Here is a 22,872-nt window from a genome sequence, read left to right on the forward strand (position 1 = left end):
GACCACAAAAATCTGGACCACTATATAAACACTAGTCTGTTCTTACCCTACAAGAACTCTCATGTGAATGAGCACAAAGTAGGATACAGATCATATTTCACAGCCCCTAAAGTTTCTGTCATACACTGGGGAGAGTTTAGCTGTCAATTTCAATGGTTTACTATGTTAATGTGTAATGAATCCCATTTATCTATTCCAAAGAACTTTTCCCCACAAGTTAGTGCAGATGTCGCATTTCAAAAAGACACATTTGTTAGATATGCAAAGCAATTTTAAAAAAGAGAATGAAAGACAGGTATTTCATGCTGGAGGCTGAACAGGAAACTTTACGAAAGGAAAATACCACGGACGCTGGAAATCTGAAATAAAGACAAAATGCTGGACATACTCAGCAGGTCAGGCAGACCTGTGGTGCGAGAAATAGAGTTAATGTTTCCAGTCAATGATCTTTCATCAGAATTGATGAAAAAAATCATTGACCTAAGAAAGATTACAAGGTACATCTACTCTGCAATGTCTCTCATCCAGCAATAATTAACCTTATTCTATGTTTAACAGCAACTAGAATTTATAATCTTAAAGGACATAGTTTCACTCCTTTTGCTGAACTCTACCTGTCATTATCTACTGGTTCTCATAAGACCACATAGCAAGTCACCTGTGATTTAAAGTAGTATGAACAAACAAAGGCAGCTTTTTGAAATGTACAGACAAACTCTCCAGCAACAGAAATACCTGAGGCGCAATGCCTGCAGTTTATTAGTAACTCTATATAGGAGCAGTTTGGGGTTTAGAGGAACACTGTTTCACCTTACCAGTGGAATAATATAGTTATTTGTTTTTTTAACTATACTGCTCCTGTCCTTATAAAATAGGGCATCATCTAAACTTTACTGTAAAAACAAGTCTCATGTCCAGCTTGTATCATTTACACTCCAGTCTTCACACACTGTTATAAAATCGTACAGAGCCTGCTCAGCTGATTGTGCCTATGCCAGCTTTTTGAAGAGCTGCTCAATTAGTTCCACTCTCCTGCTTTTTTCTCCAACCTCCCGCTAATATTTCCTTTTCAAGTATACATCCAATTCCCTTTGAGAGTGACTGTTGGATCTGTTTCCACTGCTTAATCAGGCAGCGGGTTCCAGATCTTAACAGGGCGAGTAGTTAGAAAAAAAGGAACCTTATATCCCCTCTGATTTTATTTGTCAATTAACCTTAAATTTGTGTCCTCTAGCTGCTGACCGTTCTGCCAGTAGAAACGATTCTTAACCCACCTGCCAGAGGAAACAGTTCTTAGTTATGTACTCAGAACCCTTTACAGATGCAAAACACTTTTTAAACAAATTGTAGCTAAGTAGGTATTCAAGATGGATTCCTCTTGACCTGGAGCCTGAAACATAGAAAATAGGTCCTTCTGCCCTTCGAGCCTGCTCCACCATTCAATATGATTATGGCTGATCCTGTATCTCAACGCCGTACTCCCGCTCTCTCCACATTCCCTTTGTCACCTTTAGAGTCTAGAAATCTGTTTCCTTTTTAAATATATTCAGTGACTTGGCTTTCACAGCCTTCTGTGGTCAAGAATTCCATAGGTTCACCACCCTGAGTGAAGAAATTTCTCCACATCTCAGTCCTGGATGACCTACCCCATATCCTGAGACTGTGATCCCATGTTCTAGACCCCACCCCCGGCCAGAGGAAACATCATCCCTGCATCCAGTCTGTCCATCCCTGACATAATTTTATACGTTTCAATGAGATCCCCTCTCATTCTTCTAAACTCTAGTGAATACAGCCCAGTTGACCCAATCTCTCCTCATATGACAATCCTGCCATCCCAGGAATCAGTCTGCTGAACCTTCGCTGCACTCCCTCTATGGCAAGTATATCCTTTCTTAGGTAAGAACACCAAAACTGCACACAATACTCTAGGTGTGGCCCTGTACAGCTGCAGTAAGACATCCTTGCTCCTGTACTCAAGTCCTCTCACAATGAAGGCCAACATACCATTTGCCATCATAACTGCTTGCTGCACCTGCATGTTTGTTTTCAGTGATCGGTGTACAAGGACACCCAGGTCCCTTTGTACATCAACATTTCCCAATCTATCACCATTTAAATGCTACTCTGCCATTCTGTTTTTCCTACCAAAGTGGATAACTTCACACTTACCCATGTTGTACTGCATCTGACATCAATTTGTCCACTCACCCAACCTGTCTAAATCGCCTTAAAGCCTCTTAACACCTTCCTCATTGCTCACATTGCCACCGAGCTTCCTGTCTTTAGCAGACTTGGGAAGATTACATTTGGTTCCCTCATTTGGTGCTCTCAATGATTATAAAACTTCATTGACAGTTTTATAAGCAATTTATTTATTTATTTCCAATTAATCGATCAATCTCAGCAATTTGTAACAGCTCCAATGACGTGAATTATCACATCGGTTCTCAAAAGCTGTGATTAAGTTGTTCTTGTGTTCTGTTCATCTTGCCACTATTAATTATGGAAGGAGTAAAATTCTAATGTGCATATCTCCTTAGAAAAGCAAAATTATACTATTTATTTTTCCAAATTCTTTGGCTGCAGTCAACTACAACTCTGCAATACTCACTTCAATTTCTCTCTCTCCCTAATGAGATTACAAGTTAAAAGAACAGGCTGATGTATAGAGAGATGTCTTTATGCAACTGCTCTTGAATTTTGAAAATATATATATATATACTTTGAAGTTAATCAATATCTAGAGCTCTATATTATTCATGTACACTTCAGTTAAATGAAATCAGCTCTGTGGAATAAACTAACAGAAGATAGATGTCATTCAGGGTCTCAACACACTTTTTTTAGATATTCATTCTTGAGATGTGAACATTACTGGCAGAGTTAGTATTCACTGCCTATCCCAAACTACCCTCGAAAAGATGGTGGCGGTATATGTAAATATGCGCATTATTCAGTGCTTTATTAAAAGAAAGAAGGGAGTGGAGGGGATTACAACTGCCCATGTGGGAAAATGGAGAACATACATTATTGAAAGTCAGATGAAGCACATTTATTGTTACCGAGAATGAGGGTTATTTATTTACTGCGCAGCACTTCATTTCTGAACCACTTTGGTCTTAGACAATTAACCTTTTCTAATAAATGTGATACTTTTTCTGCTGAAAGTGCGAGAGATTTCCAGGATTCAAAAAAAAACTTCTTTTAAATTTCAAGTTAATTAGATATCACTGTGGACAGACTCTTCCTTCTGGTTTGAGTTTCTGAACCTAATCCACTAGATGGCAGAAACAGAGCTGCAATACAATCATGGGCTGCTTGCACTGTCTATGTACAATAGTCTCAGTCTGGCCAATCTTTCCATCCAGTACCAAAAATACCCTTTACATGTTTAAAAACTTTACACAACAGCTTGTATTTCTCTCGTGCCTTCACATTCCAAGGCATTGAGCCACTTAAGCAGATATTAGATCAGATGACCAAAAGCTTGGTCAAAGAGATGATTCTAAGGAGTGTCTTAAAGGAGGAAAGCATCATAGAGGGGTGGTGGGTGGAGATTTGGAGGGGTGGGGGGGGGGTGGGCGGGGGGAGGTGGTGGGTGGAGATTTGGAGGGGTGTGGTGGGATTTCCAGAGCTAAGGACCAAGGAAACTGCAGGAAAGGCTACCAATGGTGAAGCAAAGAGAGGCAAGAAGTGGTAATGGTTTAGTGCAGGAGGTTCTTTTTTCCCCTGATATACCAACGCCCCTCCCTTTGGAACTTCATGTCCAATGTTTGCTGCATCTTTCTAAAGATTAAAAAAAGGGCAATTTTTTTTTTTTAAAACACAATGTTTCTTTGGTGAAATCTCATCCAATGGGGAGCACATATTGCAAATATGCACCCAACCCTGCTCCCCCCACCCCGCCTAAGGTATTTTAGCTATTAAATTAAAGGGATTATATCAAATTTACTGTATGTCATCTCTATGCGTTGAGAAAAATATGCTGGGATGGTGTGTATTTTCCTCTATCGCTGGATAAACAGCTAGACCATTAGAATGGAGTTGGGGACTGAGTGGAATCAGGGACTATAGGAAATGGAAGCATGGGCAGGAAACAACCTCCAGCAGCTAACGTTTTCAAATAAAAAGCAATGGCCTGACTTTTTCGCTCGTTGGGCGCTTGCGATTGACGGGCCCCCGACTGTGATTTCACGCTGGGTGGTCAATTAACGGCCAGCCAGTGTGAAACGTGTGCCGAGATAGGCTCAGCACTGCCGGTGAGGGCTGGCGGGTACTGGTGAGTGCTTCCCAGTGAGCTCCCTGGTGGCAGACAGCTGCCTCAAGGAGCTGCGGAATAAACAGAACGAAAATGCTGCAAAATATGTCCAATGCAGCATATCAAGGACCTGAAAGCATACCTCAGGATAACAGTACCCAGATATCCCTCTTCATTTTACTTCCCCCATGGAGATTTCATCCTGTCCCTGCACTGAGGTAAAGGTAAAGGCCGCCTGGCAGATTGGCCGCGTCCGCCAAACATAGGAGCAGACGGGCCACAAAAAATCTCTTTAAATTGCCTCCTCAATGGGCCCAATTCCCCACTTAATTGTCGACTGCCGCGTGCACCGGCCAAGTGAGATATTGCGCGAGTGTGCGATGACGCTGGGAAGCTCGCCCAACGTCTTCTCGGGCCATTTCACGACTGGACGGGTCAGCCGCAGGATGTAAAATTCTGGCCAATCTTTCCGTCCAGTAACAAAAGTACCCTTCACATTTTAAAAACTTTACACAACAGCTTGTATTTCTCTCGTGCCTTTACTTTCCAAGGCACTGAACAGAGAGAGACACTTAAGGAGATCTTAGGTCAGATGACCAAAAGCTTGGTCAAAGAGATGATTGTAAGGAGTGTCTTAAAGGAAGAAAGCAACGTAGAGGGGTGGAGATTTAGAGGGGAGGGGTGGAGATTTCCAGAGCTAAGGACCAAAGAAACTGCAGGAAAGGCTACCAATGGTGAAACAACTGAGATCAGGAATGCTCAAGAGGCTGGAATTCGAAGAGTGCAGAAATCCCAGAGGGTTCTAGGGCTGGAGGTGATTATAGAAATGGGTGGGGGGGTGGGGGGGGGGGGGTGAAGGGGGGGTTGGATGGGGTGGAACTTGAGAACAAGGATGAGAATTTAAAAATCAAGATGCTGCTTAAAGGAGACACGTAAGCCAGCGAGCACAGGGATGATGGCTGAATGCGACTTGGTGTGAGTTAGGACACGGGCAGCAGGGTGACCTCAAGTTTACACCAGGTATGTGAGTGGTGGGCCAGGAGTATGTGAGAATATGTCAAGTCTAAGTAATAAAGACATAGATGAGGGCTTCAGCGGCAGAAGAGCAGACTGGGATGGAGATGGGCGATGTTACCTGGGTGGAAATAGGTGGCCTTAATGACGCAGCAGATATATGGTTGGAAGCTGATCTCAAGAGTCTAATTGGACACCAACGTTATGACCAAAGTCTGGTTCAGCCTCAGTTGCCATGGAAAGGGATGGAGTCAGTAGCGAGGGAACAGTGATTGTAGCAGGGACTACAGGGACTACAGGCAATGGCTCAATCTTCCCAATACTTAAATTAATGGAGGAAATTTCTGCTCATCATGGATGTTGGATAAGGAGATGATAATTTAGAAACAGTGAAGGGGCTGGGAGAGGAAGTGGTGTGGTAAAGCTAAAAATAAAAAAAAAATGAACTTCTTATAATCATACTTTTATCATAGTTATATGCCCTGTAGTAACTTAGCAACACACTTGCTTGAAGTGACAACCCCAATTTGAGTCCGGCTACTCCTGAAATCACCATCTTTCTGGGATGCCGACATAACATTCACAAAGCCCATTAAGAGTGCATCCTGTGGGAGAAAGCGTATTTTACCGAATGTACAGTATTCTACGTATTGTATGGAATGATAACACACAATGCAGGTGTTGGATTTCAGGGCCAGTCACTGTCATGTTTATATTCCCTGACTGTTCCCCGATTCCAGAATTAAGCTACATTCGATGCTGCGTGATGTGGTGATAGAGTCAATTATCACACAGAAGGAACCCATTTGACCCATCAAAATGATCTGTGAGCAAAACAAACATTGACAATAATAGCTGCTGTAAAGTTTGCACTCCCTGGGTCCCCTACAATATAAAAATCAGACATTCACTGTAGTAATCTATATATTACTGCTCCATTCTCCCCTTGTATTGTTGCTTTTCCCCCTGTATTTCCTTTTGCAGTAACAGCAAAGCGCCAAAGCTCATTGGCTTCACCTCCTCCAGCACCACGTGCTCCAATGTGATTCTTCTCAAAGCCGTGAGCCAGCCTGTCCTCTTCAATACACTCCCCTCCCCCACCTCCAACCTCCACCCTTCACCAATAATCTCACTGTGGCCCCTGCTCCAGTTTGGGTACCTCTGGCTTAATACAAACTACCTTGACCGGACTGAGGAGTGCTAATCGGAATACGCTGCTGGCTACGCTTCCTTTTGATGGTGAGGTTCTCCATGTTGCAAATTCTACGGCAGTAATCTAAATGAGATTACTGCAAAACTTGAACAGTCCTTCCAAGAGTGATCAATGAACATCTGCCATAGAATCGTAGGAAATAGGAGCAGGAGCAGGAGTAGGTCAGTGGCCCCTCAAGCCTGCTCTGCCGTTCAGTTAGATCCTGGCTGATCTACTTTAATGGCATTTTCCTGCACTGTCCCCATATCCCTTGATATTTTTACTATTTAGAAATCGATCTCTCTCTTGAACGTATTCAATGATTGAGCCTTCACAGGCATCTGGGGTAGAGAATTCCAAAGATTTACCACTGTCCGAGTGAAGAAATTCCTCATCTTAGTCCTAAATGACCTAACTTTTATTCCGAGGCTATGTCCCCTGGTTCTAGAACCACCCCCCCCACCTCCCCCCCCCCCAGCCAGGGAAAATATCCTTTCTTCATCTTTCTGTCACACCCTGAAAGAGAAAAAATTCTTATAATGAGATTGCCTCTCATTTTTCTAAACTCTAGGCCCAGACTCCTCAATCTTTCCTTATAAGACAATCCCACCATCCCAGGGATCAGTCTGGTCAACCTTGCACTACCTTTATGATAAATATATCCTCCCTAGGTAAGGAGACCAAAACTGTACACAATTGTGCAGGTGCGGCCTCACCAAGTCTCTATACAATCAGAGCAAACTATTCCTGTACTCAAATCCTCTTGCAAGAAAGGCCAACATACCATTTGCCTTCCCAACTGCTTGTTGCACTTGCATGTTAGCTTTCAGTGACTCATGAAAAGGACACCCGAGTTCCTTTGGACATCAACATTTCCCAACCTCTCACCATTTAAAAAAAATACCTTGCATTTCTGCTTTTTCTTACCAAAGTGAATGACTTAATATTTCGTTCACATTATATTCCATCTGCCATGTTCTTGTCTGCTCACTTAGCCCGTCTGAATTCCCTTGAAACCTCTTTGCATCCTCCTCACATTCCCATCTAGTTTTGTGTCATCAGCAAACTTGAAAATATTAAATTTGGTCCCCATGTCCAGAAGCACTGTCCACCAACAATGGCAAACAGGGAGTCCCTAGAGCTATGGTATCACCATATCACCATCAATGGACAGAATAAATTCTCACAGGAGACTTCAATGCTACCTAGGATAGTGTATTTTTATTTGTGAAATATTTGCAACTCTACAATTATTGACTTTTTTTTAAAGTTGTCCCAGGAAGAGCTTTTCATGAGTGGTGATTCACAGCGATTACTTGTACAACTGAATGACTACCTGAGGTGGCATTAACAAATCAGGCAGTGAACACAAATTACCAGATCTATTGAATTCAGTTTTACAACCTACTGTAGTGCAATTTGAACTGAAAAGCCCTGGTTTACTACTTCAATATTATATCCGCTTTACTATCATTCCCATTTTTCCCAATTATGTTAGGATGACCAATAGTAATGGTTTCCTTCCAATGACAACATTCATTGGGCATAAATTTGTAATCCCCAGTTTTCCATCAGCCCGAGGAATATAAAACATTCTGGATGTATCCTCAGTCTATTAACCATAAGGTAACCTTGTGCAGCAGTGTGATCTGAAGTCCCCAGAATCATGAGTCCTAAATGCAGAGCACAATGCTAATGCCAATCATCCTAGGTAATGCTCCAGCTATTAATCCCACATCCATGACATTGCTGCAGAATTGTTTTGAAACCAATTAGGTGGTTAGATGTGAAGTGGTTGAAGAGCCAAACACAAACAAGCAGCTGTATGAGGAGACTCGGTGGTCTTATTACTAATGAATTCAAGGCGCGCATCTGAAAATAAATACAAATTATAAAATAGTTGTGGCAGTTGTTTCAAATTTCTCTCTGGGATTTGAACAGCTCAGCATTTACCATCTGCTGTGCCATAACAAGAACAAGATTAGATTCCATGGTAATGCCCCAGCAGTAAATAACATGCTCACAGCCCTGTCTAGGCTTAGATGCTGGGGACGGAAATCTGGGTGAGGTACCAGAGGGATTCCACCACCCAAACATGGAGAGGGAGGGGGTGGAAAATTGCCAACTTATTTAAAGTGATGGCTGTAATTTAATCTCGGCACTCAAGACAACTTTCAGAAATTCGCAGGATTCGTCCTCTAAACCTTGCACCTGGCCTGGTTTCCATTGGCATTGATCATACTCTGGCCCTTTGCCAAGTGCACATACTTCATGCGAGAGCAGAGTCAGTATGTTTTGGTACGCTAGAAGTTGGCATTCAAAGCTGTAACTGGTCTGTATGCGAAGCTATAGGCTTCCTATACCAACAGAGCTATCGGGCAAGTTTTCCCAGTGCATACATGGAAGAATAAAGTAATCAAAACTGGAGCTGGTTTTGAGAGTATGCATAAAAGTGAGTTTGTTAGCAACTATTTTATAATTTGTATTTATTTCGAGATGCGTGCCTTGAATTTTGTAGTAATAAGACCACCAAGTCTTATAGGTTTCTTACAAAACTAAATGAAACCTATATTAATAAAAAAAAATGAATTTAAGCACATACATAGGTTTACAAATTTCTACTATGATAACTCCTAGCTCCCCTAGTTAATCAAACTCCCAGTTACACCTCCATTAAGGCAACAGTAAAACACACAGATTTTAAAAGACCCAGGCAAAGTACCAGTATACCCAAATAGTCGAACTCAAAGTGAGTTTTCTTCATTTCAATTCTTCCAGACAGCAACTTGAGGCTTAGAGGCTGGATACTTTTCACACTTGTTAGATCTTGGAATTCTTTCTCTTACACATAACCTCACCTCCTTTATACAGATTTCTCCCTTTTTAATGTAAATCCCATTGTCCCAATATGTCTTTTCAACTCTTCTTCTCTAATAATAAAAATCCTTCATAGCGCCAATCTTATCAGTAAGCTCTGGGAAAAATAAACACACTGTTTGGCTTCTTCTGGCAAAATGTAACCTTTTACCACCTCTTTTGAAATTCAAATTACTCTGGTTTATCTAAAAATGCAATTTTTCCCTTTATACCTCACATTGTAAAACTTCAGCCATGTTTACTGTGGTAAAGTGTGTCCCTTTAAGAGAATTCAAGTGTACTGATCATGCGACAGCACTGACAAATCACTGTACATCACAGGCAACTGGGAACTGTAAGTCTAGTTCTGGAGGTTTCTGAGTGAGCACGCATGACCTGGTGCTCTGCCCTATGTCTCAGTAAACCATCACTGTTTATTCTTATATCAGTCTCTCCCTGTTATTGATTGCAACCAGCACTTGATGAGAATATAGGAAGGCATGCAGTTAGAGTTCAGTTGGCCAACGAACTCATTTACCCAAGATATAAAATTTACCTATTTAACATTTCAAACTTAGCTTAACTTCTGATACATCAAAGCCTTCAGACCAGCTGTCTTTAATTCAGTTAAGTCCCATACACACACTATTCCTACCTTACAAAAAATTCCACTAACATTATGAAAATTATTACATTTTCCTAACATGCTTCTATATCATTTGACACTGGATTATTAAGAACCTGAACACCAAAGTGCAAGAACATATAAGGCAAGGAAAGGAAAACAATAAATGGGACAATGAAATAATAATTTTACCCAAAGACAGAAAATATAATAGATGATGTCAGGAACAACACAAGCCTAGAGATTAAAATGTAACCATAAACTGCAAGAATCATATTTTTATACTTGTATTTTGTAACCCTGGCTTACATCACAGCTGTCAAAAAGTCTAGTAATCACTTTCTCATTTGATATTTACAATATCAGCGCTTTTACTTTGAGAATGCTTCTTATGGACAAGTCTAAGGTCTTATCGTCATTGCATTCCATGTTTCTGGTTGTGTCATCACTCCTGAAGGTTTAGAGAAATGATTACACGTTTAATTACTGTGGCATTCTGCACTGAGTTCATATATTAAGCTACCCAGTTATGAAAGCTCAGTACTACCAGTAGTCGCAACGGATTTCCACTATCGAGGTGTACCTCAGACAGGTTGATATGGCCACTCTTCAGCGCTTCCCTAATTCCCATCTTTCCATGGAAAAAGCCATCCTTGTTGACAAGGGAAGAACCCATTCGGAGTTGCTCACAGACAGGCAAACCCTCAGAAAGGTTCGCATGAAGACCAAGAGGAACTTTGTTTCTGTTTGAGAGAAGGAGAAATATTTAACGATTAAGAAAACCTTGCACAATTTCATTATATTAGTTGCCAATAATTGGCCACTTAAAGGGCCTCAATTGGTCCACGGATGGGCGAGTAGTCCGCCACCTATCCCACCATTGGTAAAATTCCAGTGGTGACAGGTTGGTGGTGACCTCGCCAGGCCATCCAAATTTACCACCTCCCCCACCACCCACCCCCTCCTGCTATCTGCTCCCAGAAAGGGCATAAAATTAAGGCCATTTCTCAAAATAATAAAATTGCCTTCAACACTTAATTTTAAGCCCATTCACATTCATTTTGGTTCATTGCACTAATCAATGTGAGGCACTTTATTCCAATTTCAAATATCATGCCAAATTTTATCAGGTATTTGTTTCTGTGTCTTCCTGTCACATTGGTTATGCAATCCACACCATTGCTTTAACAAAAATTACAGGTCAGTCCTGTAATTCCCACAATCAGGGTATTCTGGTTGCACGTTATAGGCAGTCATGTGCATTTTCATTTTATTATTTCCATTATAAAAATGGATTAACTTCAACAATGCACATTATTTTCATTGATTAGCAGGTGGTATGTTTTATTTAATGTTGTCAGAGCCTATAGCCTTAACCATATCAATAAATGGCCAAAGGCATTGGATATGATGCAGAAGGAATTGAGTTGGCTGCAGACTAGCAATTGTGATTAGGAGACCTTAGCAAGAGGCTGAGATGGATCATCCAGTTGATACTGGATATGCACACTTCAGCCTTGTCATTTACTCTCACTTGCTGGGCTCCACTATCATTGAAGATGGGGATGTTCATGGAACCCCCATTTCCGTTACTTAAGACCATAAGACATAGGAGCAGAAGTAGGCCATTCGGCCCATCGATTCTGCTCCGCCATTCAATTAGATCATGGCTGATCTAATAATCCTCAACTCAACTTTCCTGCCTTTTCCCCATAACCCTTGATACCCTTACTGATTAAATATCTGTCTGTCTATCTCAGCCTTGAATATACTGAATGACCCAGCTTCTACAGCCCTCCGTGGTAAAGGATTCCACAAATTAACAATCCTCAGAGAAGAAATTCCTCCTCATCTCTGTCTTAAATGGGTGACCCCTCACTCTGAGATTATGCCCTCTGGTCCTAGACTCTCACAAGGGGAAACAACCTCTCAGCATCTACCTTGTCAAGCCCCCTAAGAATCTTTTATGTTTCAACAAGGTCGCTTCTCATTCTTCTAAACTCCAATGAGTACAGGCCCAATTTACTCAATCTCTCCTTATTGGAAAACCCCTCCATACCCAGGATCAACCTAGTGAACCTTCTCCGGCTGCCTCCAATGCCAGTATATCTTTCCTTAGATAAGGGGACCAAAACCGTTCACAGTATTCTAAATGTGGTCTAACTAGTATCGTGTAGTTTTAGCAACACTTCCCTATATTTATACTCCATTCCCTTTGAAACGAAGGCTAACATTCCATTTGCCTTCCTTATTACCTGCTGGACTTGTATGTTAGCTTTTTGTGATTCATTTACGGGGACTCCCAAACCCCTCTGTGCTGCAGCTTTCTCCAGTCTTTCTCCATTTTAAATAATATTCAGCTCCTCTATTCTTCCTGCCAAAGTGCATAATCTCCATTTTCCCACATTATATTCCATCTACCAAGTTTTTGCCCCCTCACTTAACCTGTCTATATCCCTCTGTAGACTCCTTGTGTCATCCTCACCACTTGCCTTCCCACCTATTTTTGTGTCATCCACAAACTTGGTGATAGTACTTTCACTTCCCTCATCCAAGTCATTAATATTTATTGTAAATAATTGTGGCCCCAGCACTGATCCCTGTGGCACTCCACGAGTCACAAGTTGTCATCCTGAAAATGTCCCCCGTATCCCAACTCTATTAGTTAGCTAATCCTCTATCCATGCTAATATACCACCCCCAGCACCATGGGCTCTTATCTTATTAAAGTAGCCTTATGTGCGGTACCTTATTGAGCACCTTTTGGAAATCCAAATATATTACATCTGCTGGTTTGCCTTTATCTATCCTGCTTGTTACCTCTTCAAAAGAATTCTAATAAATTTGTCAGGCATGATTCCTCTTTCACAAAGTCATGTTGACTCTGCTCAATTATATTATTACTTGTTTAATTGTCCACCGTCATTCATGACTGCAGAGCTTTGATCTGACCTGCTGGTTGTAGGTTCGCTTAGCCCTGTCCAACGCATGCTGCTTCCACTGTTTAGCTTGCATGTCATTCTGTGTTGTAGTATTACCAGATTGGCACCTTATTTTTCAAGCTGCCTGGTGCTGCTCCTCCAGCTAAGTCCTCCTACATGCCTCATATAAGGGTAGGCCCTCTGGCTTGATAGTAATGATACAGTGAAGAATATGCCGGGCCATAAGGTTACAGATTATGATTGAAAGCAATTCTGCTGCTGCTGATGGCCCACAGCACATCATGGACACCCATGTTGAGTTGTGAGATCTGTTCAAAATCTATCCCCTTTGGCATAATGGTAGTGCCACACAACATAGTAGATGGTATGCTCATCGTGAAGACAAGACTTTGTTTTCAACAAGGACTGGGCATTGGTCAATCCTACCAATATTGTTCTGAGTGGATGCATCTGCAACAGGTAGATTGTTGAGTACAAGGTCAAGTAGGTTTTTCCTTGGCGTTGGTCCTCAGAGCAGCTATTGTAATTTGTCTTTACTTTTAAAAACACAATTTTTTTGACCTTGGATGTTATTCTGCTAAGCAAATAAAGAATCTAACTAAATAAACTTATTCGCATTATAACAGTTGTCAATTTTCACGATAGTCAAATTTTATTTAAAATCATTTTGATCAGCAAAGCTATTTTTCTGTACGACAGGAGACACAAAAATAAAATCAGTTAAGGCTTCAAACTAAAATTCATCATTGACTAAACTAAACTTTATAAGTCAAATGCCCTGCCCCCATCCTGACTTCTTTTTGGATTTGTACATGACTGAAAGGTGATAATCCTTACATTACAACATTGTTTAATCACAAGTGCTTATACAGCACTGATTACATACACTTTAGGGTTGGACAAAAAAAAGTTTCTAATTTGATCATTTTTGAAGTTAAAAATGGACTTCTCACTATAATCACATAATCATCATTAACTGAATGAGGAAGGCCAATCTACTCATCCCAGTTCATGTCATCTGTACCACATGTTGCCCACTTCAGGCTAAATCTTGGGTTTGGCTAAGAAATTGGTTGATGGACAGGAAGGTGAGTACTTATCAGAATTGTAATGTCAGAGTGAGGGGAAGTTGAGTGAAGTGCCCCAGGTCTCAGTGTCTGGACCACTCTTGGATTCAGAAAAATGGTACAAAGTGATCAGATTTGCAAATGACACCAAACTAGGAGGGAGGGCATAATCAGAAGGAGCTCAGGAATTGCAAAATATTCAGGAAGGCAAAACAATAGCAGATTTAATTCAAGGCAGAACAAATGTAACCTGCCACACAGGAAGGAAAATGGATGATGCATATTGCAGTTGTTCCTGGCACCAGCCCTAAAATTTACCTTTTACTAGCGTAAACCCATACTTCATAACTCCGACTTGCAGCTCTTCTCTGCACTACCTCCAGTGCTAGAATGCCTCATCCAAGCCTTGGCAACCTAAATGGACACAGTCTGACCAGAACAATCTAAGGTTGGATCAGGAGCTCCACTTTATATTCTACTGTTTTGACTATGTAGTTCAACATTGTGTTGGCTTTGAGATCTTCTGGATAGATGAACTGAGATGAGTAGATTGGCCTTCCTCATCCATAGTTATCCCTTGATTATACTTAGATGTCAATTTTTAATTGTAAAGATGATCAGCTTAGAAACAGTTTAGTCAAACCCTGAAGTGTCTCATCAGTCTTTTTTTTTTTACACACTGTGATTAAATGACATTCCAGCGTAAGAATCACAACTTCTAATCAAGTGCAAATCCTGAGGTCAAGATGGGGGGCAGGGCAGAGAGTGAAATCACCTTCTCAGTTCCAAGGTTTAATTTATTAGTGATGAACATTAACTTAAAGCATTGATAGCAGAAGGTGAACAACATGAGATGCAAAAATAAAGATCAGAAAAACAGCCTTGCTGATCAAAATGGTGTAAAAGCAAAAATACTGCAGATGCTGGAAATCTGAAATAGGAACACAAAATGCTGGAAAACACTCGGCAGATCAGGCAGCATCAGTGGAGAGAAACAGATGCTGAACCTTAACGGTTCAGGTCGACTGATGAAAGATCAACCACCTGAAATGTTAACTCTGTTTCTCTAACCACAGATGCTGCCTGAACTGTTGAGCATTTCCAGCATTTTGTTTTTTATCTATGATTAAATTAGCACTGGCTTCACGGATTGCTGACCTGTATTGGTTGTATTTTCCTAGGTTGCATTTGCAGACTATTAAATCTGAAGACACCCAGTTATTTCAACACCATTCACGCACTATGGGCTGGGTTTTTGCGGTGTTGGACCGCCTCCAGAGGCCTTTAAAATGATGGGCGGGACCTGGATGTTGAAGTCCCGCCCCCATTTCTGGTAGATTCCACTTTTCTGCAGGGGGCAGGGCATGAATCACATAAGCGGGAAACCCAAATTCAGCAGTACCATTTGAAATTAGTCCAGAGTTGAAACAGATCCCACTTTCACTTTTCCAAGGGCCTTAACCCAGTGTTGGAATCACGAATTCATGAAGGAGTAAATGCCCTTGATGGATGGATAAGGACTATTAAGTGTAATTATTTGTAGTTATTTAAATCCCCAACCCTTTAAAAATGAAGAAAACCAGGCTGCAGCTATCAGAGTAAAAAAGTAGACACCCAATGCTAGAGAGCATTGATCGACAGATCATCTGGCATAGTTTAGGGGAAAAAAAGCCATCAGTTCATGCAGTTTCAATAGACTTCATTGTTGACATTTCCCAAGGGCTGTTATTACAGCTGAACCCATTATTAATGCTTGGCTGAATTTCAAAAGCTCAAAAACCACTTTATTTCAGCAAAGCAAGGGAGGCTGAGTTCACATTTTAATTGACATTTTTAATACACTATTAATGGATTAGCTGTCTTTGATATGGTTAGTGAATAGAAGTTAGTTTTACAACAGATTGACCACTTAAGGGGATTAAAAGTTTTTGAATTGGTGTCATGGATGAGTTTCTTCTCTATCAAGCATGTATGAGTGAGAGCTCTCAGACTGTTAGAATTGTAATTCTTTTTCATCTCCACATGGCTCCTGAGGTCCACCCATAGTGCATATAGGCATGGAGATGTGGAGGGGGTCGGGATGAGCTAGAGGGCCTAACAGCCTTTTAAACATTAGGCTACTCTCAGAACCTTGGCAGACCTTCTAACTCGCCTGCCTCAGCACTCGCCTGCCTCGTCACTCGCCTGCCTCGTCACTCGCCTGCCTCGTCACTCGCCTGCCTCGTCACTCGCCTGCCTCGGCACTCGCCTGCCTCGGCACTCGCCTGCCTCGGCGACCGCCTGCCTCGGCGACCGCCTTTGAACGGCCTCCGGAGACAGCAAGCCTAACCAATCGTCACTCCACACCCCACCGCAGCAAACATTGTATACGTGGGGGTGAAACCATGGAGACTGCCAGGTTGAGATTTCCCAACTCGGAGTTTCTAGCCTCGATGGTGAAAATCCGTCACCCGTTTTCCCTCCTGTGCAGCAAGTTATGTTTGTCTGCCTTGAATATCATTTACCATTGTTCTGCCTTCCTCAATACTTGGCCATTTCTGAGCTACTTCTGATTATACTCTTAGTTTTGGGCCATCTGAAAATCTGATCACCTTGTATGGAGTTTCTGAATTGAAAAGTGACACTGAGACCTGGGACACTCCACTCAGCTTCCCTGCACGCTGATTTAGCAATTCAAATAAGTGCCCATTGCTTCTTGCTCATCAACCAATTTCTTATCCATACCCAAGATTGACCCTGAATTTCCACAACTTTGGATTTAACACGTAGCCTCCTGTGTGCAGCCTTTGATAAATCAAAATATAGCATATGATAAAGGTCACAATCCACTTGGATATCACTTCCTTGAAGAAGCTGAGGAGGTTGACTTGGCACGATCACAATCTGACTCCACTGTTCCCCATGGGAAATGTGAAGAAAACCACAGCATTTCCCCACATCTTTCAGATTTGGCTTCCAGCACTTTACACACAATGAAACATTTAGAAAGCCAGTGGCTATTGGCCAATGGCTAAAGTCAGAGGCTGTCCAAGTTTTCCCATCCCGTCCGCCCACCCCGGTGACAGGGCTGGAAAATCCTGGCCGCTGTCTTGAAGACGAAATTGAGGCCCCGTTTGTTCTCATGTAAAAGATCTCATGATATTAACTGAAGAGGGGCACGGGGTGTGCTCCCAATATCTTGGCCAAAATTTTAAACCTTACAAATCACTTAAAACCAATTAACCGGTCCCTTTTTCTCATTGTGCCAGCTTGCAAATTGGCCACTGGGTTTTACCTATACAACGATAATCAACATTTCAAAAATATCTCGTTGGCTGTAAAACACTTTGGGACACCCTGAAACTGGGAAAGACCCTACATAGAGGCAAGCTTTCTCTTCTCTTTTTGTGGCTTTCACCAACTTCCACCCTACCATTTTTCTTTTTTAAAAGAATAGTTTTCTTCTGCTTGACTGAATTGTAAGGCATATTTACATAAATTATACACAAAAAGTAATTTTCATTTTAAAAAGTCTGAAAAAAAAGTGTTGAAAGAGTGAACCCACCTTGTTGCCAGTGTGGCAGCCTCTTTAGCTGCAGTACCGTTTACCAACAAGGAAGCATTGGAAATCGCTCTCGCATTGAAGCACTCCATAATACCTCGATTCCTCCTTAAACAGTATCCAAAATCATCGCCTGTGGCTATTAATCTCACCCCGGGCTGCGGCATTCTTAAGCTTCAGGGCTAAAGAGAGAAAAGAAGCAGAAAGCAAAGTGTGAGTTTAACATAAGGCAGTAACGCAGTCACCATACTGTCCTTTAAGTCAGCACTAAGTGCTAATTAGGGACAATCATGTTACCTTAATTGTCACAATATAGATCAATAGCAATTATTAGTTGGAGGTGCAAGAGATTTTGATCTGTTGTGAAATAACAAATACATGAGCACAAGAATGTTACCATATACCTTTGTTTAGTACTTAAAGTAATATATATATAATTAAATAAGCTGCCAAAGTTTTTAATTTTCCTCTAAAGGCTCTTTCAAGGGCTTGTTTGACTATTCCTTATGCGAAGGTTTATTTTCAGCTGTTTTCTAGATAAGAAGCATGCTTTCTGGTTTGAAACCATGGCTTCACATGGGGGATCCTTCACTGCACTTGAATAAAATTAGTTGGATTTGAATGTTGAGTTTTTAGTTAATATGCATGAATAGAGACTGGTGACGTTCTGTTCTGTTGGTGTCATTTTGTCTATTTACACTTCTGTGAAGCACCTGACATTTTACTACATTACGAGGTGCTATAGAAACGCAAGTTTGTATAAACTTTGTTTATCTGCTTAGGTTGGTGATCCATTTGTTACCATGCAGTAACCGGAGAAGACCATTTCTGTTAGAGCAGGCGACATCTGGTGGGAAAGCTGAGGAATAAGATCAAAAGGTTCAACGAGAGTATTGTAAATGGCAGACTGGAGGCGGTAGGCAGTCAGCCAGCTCCTTGGTCTCATTCTGTAAATCAAATTTTCTTCAAATTTCTCTATTTAAAATATGAATTTTAATCATCATGATTCTTTACTTCCAATAAAACTATATATATATATTTTAAAAATGGGTCAAAAGGACAGCATTGACAAGAATTGACAGCTGGTAGTGATAGTGATTGAATGGTTAATGTATTTTTATGATATTCTTCTGGCTGCCCAGATTAAAACAGATGGCTCAGTGTCCTGCTTGATATTGAGCTGAGATTCAACCCCCCATCCTGGTTTATCGCCAAGATTGCTTACTTCCATTTTAGGAATAACGACTGCCCACACCATTAGGCTGAAGCAATCGTTCATGTCTTCACCACCTCAAAGTTTGACTTCTCTCCTTACCAATCTATCCAGTTCCACCCGATACAAACTCTAACTCATCCAGAACTCCATGGCCCCTACCCAATCCTGCATAAAGTCCAGCACAGCCATCACCACCATCCTTGCCAACCTGTCTCTCAGAGCACCCATTTCAAAACCTTAATCTTGGAATCTCTGCATAGTTTTGTTCCTGTGGGCATGCAAATATAATCCCTAATCATCACTTCTCCTGCCAACACGCATCCTCAGTTCTTCCTACCAGTTTTAAAATATGTTCCTCCACTACCAGATTCCGTCCCTGAACCCCTCAGAATTGGTATCAGTCTCCTCCATTGGCTTTATTTAGTTGTAGTCTGTAGTGAATGGAATAGCAAGTGAAGATGCTCTTTACAGTTAGAAGAAAAGATCTCTAGTGTCCCTCCGGAGTAAGCGTTAGCCAGCAGATAAGAAGGTGCCTTTACAAGTACAACCTTTCAGGACACAAGAGTCTGAGGTTTCAGAAATTAAAGGCATGACCAGCTGCAGACACCTACGCTTGTAATTTAATTGTAAAAATATCTGATATTAAGAACACAGGAACAGGAGGAGGCCATTTAGCCCCTTGGACCTGTTCTACCATTCAATGAGATCATGGCTGATTTGCCACCTAACTCCACATACCCATCTTAGCCAAAAGTATTAAAGGATATGGGGCAATCAAAAAATTTATCAATCCCAGTTTTAAAATCAGCAATTGATCTAGCACCAATTGCCATTTACGGGAGAGGATTCCAAACATCTACCATTGTGTGTGTGGAGAACTGTTTCTTAATTTCACTCCCAAAATGCCTCGCTCTAATTTTCATTCAATGCCCCCTAGTCCTAGACGCTCAATCAGCAGAAATAGCTTTTGCCTATCTACCCTATCTGTCCCCCCTTAATACCTTTAAAACATTCTAAATGCCAAGGAATACAACCCTAGTTTGTTCGATCTCTCCTCGTAGCTTAACCCTTGGGTGTCGAGGTTTCATTCTAATAAATCTATGCTGCACTCCCTCCTAGTGTAGGATAGATAGTATAATTCAACAGTCAAATCTAAATATCATTTGATAGTATTGCTGAGAAAGGATTTGTTGCCTAAGGTACTTGCAGTATTCTTCAGTGCCATTTAGGGCATTTTTACATTGGTTGATTTTGAAGTTGTACCAGGTAAAACTGGCTTTACAATTCAGCCAATAATGTGAAACAAGACTATCAACATGCTTCAAAACCAAATCTCCATGTTTGACTTAAAAGGTCAATAATAAAAGCAACTTTCAACACCCACCTGAGCCACTAGAATTGACAGATTGGGCTTAGGTTTAGACCCTCATCCAAATGACTGCCAATAACACACTTCCTCAGTACTGTAGGGATGCGTCAGCCAAGCTTAAATACTGGATTGAGGCTTGAACCCATTACTCTAATAATCTAATTACTGTCCCACCTTTCTGTTTAAACTGCTACCACATTCTGACCTTAATGATGCACAATAAACTGAAGCCAACTTTTAGCACTTAAGCTCTACAAAATGCAGTATTACAGTAATATATAGTCCTCCCACTGAGCAACACCTTTCAGACTTAACATAATGTGAACATTTAAGGTACTACTTTTACCAGGAATGAAGATTACTGATATAATAGAATTTTATTGCAAGTCTGATCAGAGGTCCAGCATTCCCATATCAAGTGTATTATGCCAAATACACAAGTCTTTCTTTCTACACAACACTGTACGTCATTCTTGACTTTCATAAGAGTTCTAAATATCAGCACAGAGTAACAGAAATAGACCATTAAATCCCTTCAGCCTGTTCCTCCACTTAATTAGATCATGGCTGATTTACACCTCAATTTCATTTAACTGTTGAAAGCTTTATGTAACAACATTCTATCAATCTCAGTATTGACATTTTCAACTCACCCTGAGCCTCAAAAGCTTTGACATAGATTTCCACCATCCTTTGTGTGATAATGTGCTTCGTAATTTTACTCCTAAGTAGCTTAGCTTTAATTTTAAGGTAATACGCCCTTGCAGATTTCTCTGCATCTACTCCATCACATTCAAGGCCTCAATAAGTTCACCTTTTAACCTTCTAGACTAAAGTAAACAGGAATTTCTGCAGCAATTACCTCTAGGTAGCATTCTCAACTGAGTCAGAAGCTCATGGAAGTTTCACAGCAGGACTGGGGCACATAATCCAGGGTGACACAATAGTGCAGCACTGAGACGGTGCAGCATTGTCAGAAGTGGCCTCTTTCAATGAGGTATTAAACCAAGACAAAAACAGAATTACCTGGAAAAACTCAGCAGGTCTGGCAGCATCGGCGGAGAAGAAGAGTTGACGTTTCGAGTCCTCATGACCCTTCGACAGAACTTAGTTCAACTCTTCTCTTCTCCGCCGATGCTGCCAGACCTGCTGAGTTTTTCCAGGTAATTCTGTTTTTGTTTTTTATTATTATTATTATTAATAAACCAAGACCCTGTTTGCCTGCTCATGCAGGTAAGAGATTCAATGGCACTATTTGTGCAGGGAGTTCTCCCAGTGTCCTATAGTCATCTCTTAACTAAACCCAAAACAAAAACTCATTGACTTGTCATTTATCTCAGTTCTTTTGTGGGACACAGTGGGGGGAGAATTGCACGTGTAGCATTGCTTCTAGCCACACTGTGCAGATCATGTTGATTCTCCAGGCACAGGCAGGTTAAACAGGTAGTGGCTTATAGCGCCTAAGGAAGTCAATGCAAGTTTAGAAGTGGCTCTACGCAGATTAATTTCACTGCTAATTGGAAACGGTGTTTGGTACATGCTTCAGAAAGGTAATTCACTAGCTGTGATGCACTCTGGGGTGTGAAGGCACCACATAAACACACGTTATTTCTTTCTGGCTGTAAAATTTACAGCCCACAACAATAATAAGTTTTAAAATTACACTCTGCAGTCATCAGTCACAGATTGGCATTGCACTAACTGCAGTGGGACATTTATTTTACCTGCCTAAGATTTTAAAGAAAGTAAGTATCCCTCTGGAACAGAATTATCGTTTTTTTAAATAACTTTTGTTTTTAAACGAGTAGATGGTATGAAGTTATTCATTAACATTAAAAGGCTGTTACATGTGAACAGATGGTGGTTACAACATAAAAGCAATGGAACACCATGTATTCGTTTTCCAATCACAAATTAAACTTTTTGTTTTGTTGGGTACTGTGCTGAGAAATTGGTGTACATCTTAGCTTCGGGGAAAGGGTGGAGGAGTAAGACTAGCTAAGCTGCTCCTGCAGAGAGCTGACACTGATTGATCTCCTTCTGTGCTGTAATCGTGCTATGATTCTACGTAGTTACTGGGTTGTTTTCATAAATTTTTAAAAAAATCAAAGAGGTTGGTTAATTTTCCTTGTTAAAACGGTTCAGCCACATCAGGACCGGAAAATTGCATAATTACACCTCCAGCGTCATTCACCTCCAGTCTATAATATTTTAGAAACACGCGTTTTATTATCTGTTAGAGAACATTTTGTTTTAAGTGGGTAGGTGATGATAAATCACAGAACAAAGCAGTATATCCTCAACTGATGCAGCCAGTGTACATTCCCATTGTTACACAAAGCTTCAGAGTACTGCAGCCAAATGAAATATATGTTGCACAACCTGAGAACCTGACTGTTCAGACTCACATTCATTCAGTCTCCAGTTGATTGTAATCACAACATACTGAATTAGGGGCAATTCAACCTTCATTCCTTTGAACATTCAGTGCTCTAACTTCTGGAATAGAGAAACCAGCACTCGTTCAGTATGAAATGTTATTTATTCAAAAAAATCCACTATGCTACCATAAACTGATCATTCGCTTCAGAACTCTAGGACTTTAAATATATCATCTGGAGGAAAGTGTACTACTAGCAGCAATGAAAATCTTATCCTGGATCCAGCTGCTGAACAACTTGAATGGTCCCTGGGTCTTTGTGACCTGGACTGAGGGTTGCCTTCTGCCCCATGTTGTATTCTCTTCCCTTAGGACTGTCCTGTGTTGTTCACGTAGCCCAGATGGTCTA

At 41.0% G+C, this 22,872-nt stretch overlaps 1 protein-coding gene across 2 annotated transcripts in view; it reads right to left on the reverse strand.

The window, feature by feature from the left end:
• ydjc (YdjC chitooligosaccharide deacetylase homolog) overlaps positions 1–22,872 on the reverse strand; it is a 64,277-nt gene that overhangs the window by 11,212 nt on the left and 30,193 nt on the right. For both annotated transcript variants that reach the window (XM_041201910.1, XM_041201909.1), the window contains exons 2-3: positions 17,502–17,680; positions 10,532–10,691 (exon numbers count right to left, since the gene is read on the reverse strand). In XM_041201910.1, the coding sequence (XP_041057844.1) occupies positions 10,532–10,691; positions 17,502–17,665 (324 nt within the window). In that variant the 5' untranslated portion in view covers positions 17,666–17,680. The remainder of the gene's footprint in view (positions 1–10,531; positions 10,692–17,501; positions 17,681–22,872) is intronic.

The sequence above is a fragment of the Carcharodon carcharias genome, chromosome 13 (assembly GCF_017639515.1).
Source record: "Carcharodon carcharias isolate sCarCar2 chromosome 13, sCarCar2.pri, whole genome shotgun sequence".
In the NCBI taxonomy this organism is placed as follows: domain Eukaryota; kingdom Metazoa; phylum Chordata; class Chondrichthyes; order Lamniformes; family Lamnidae; genus Carcharodon; species Carcharodon carcharias.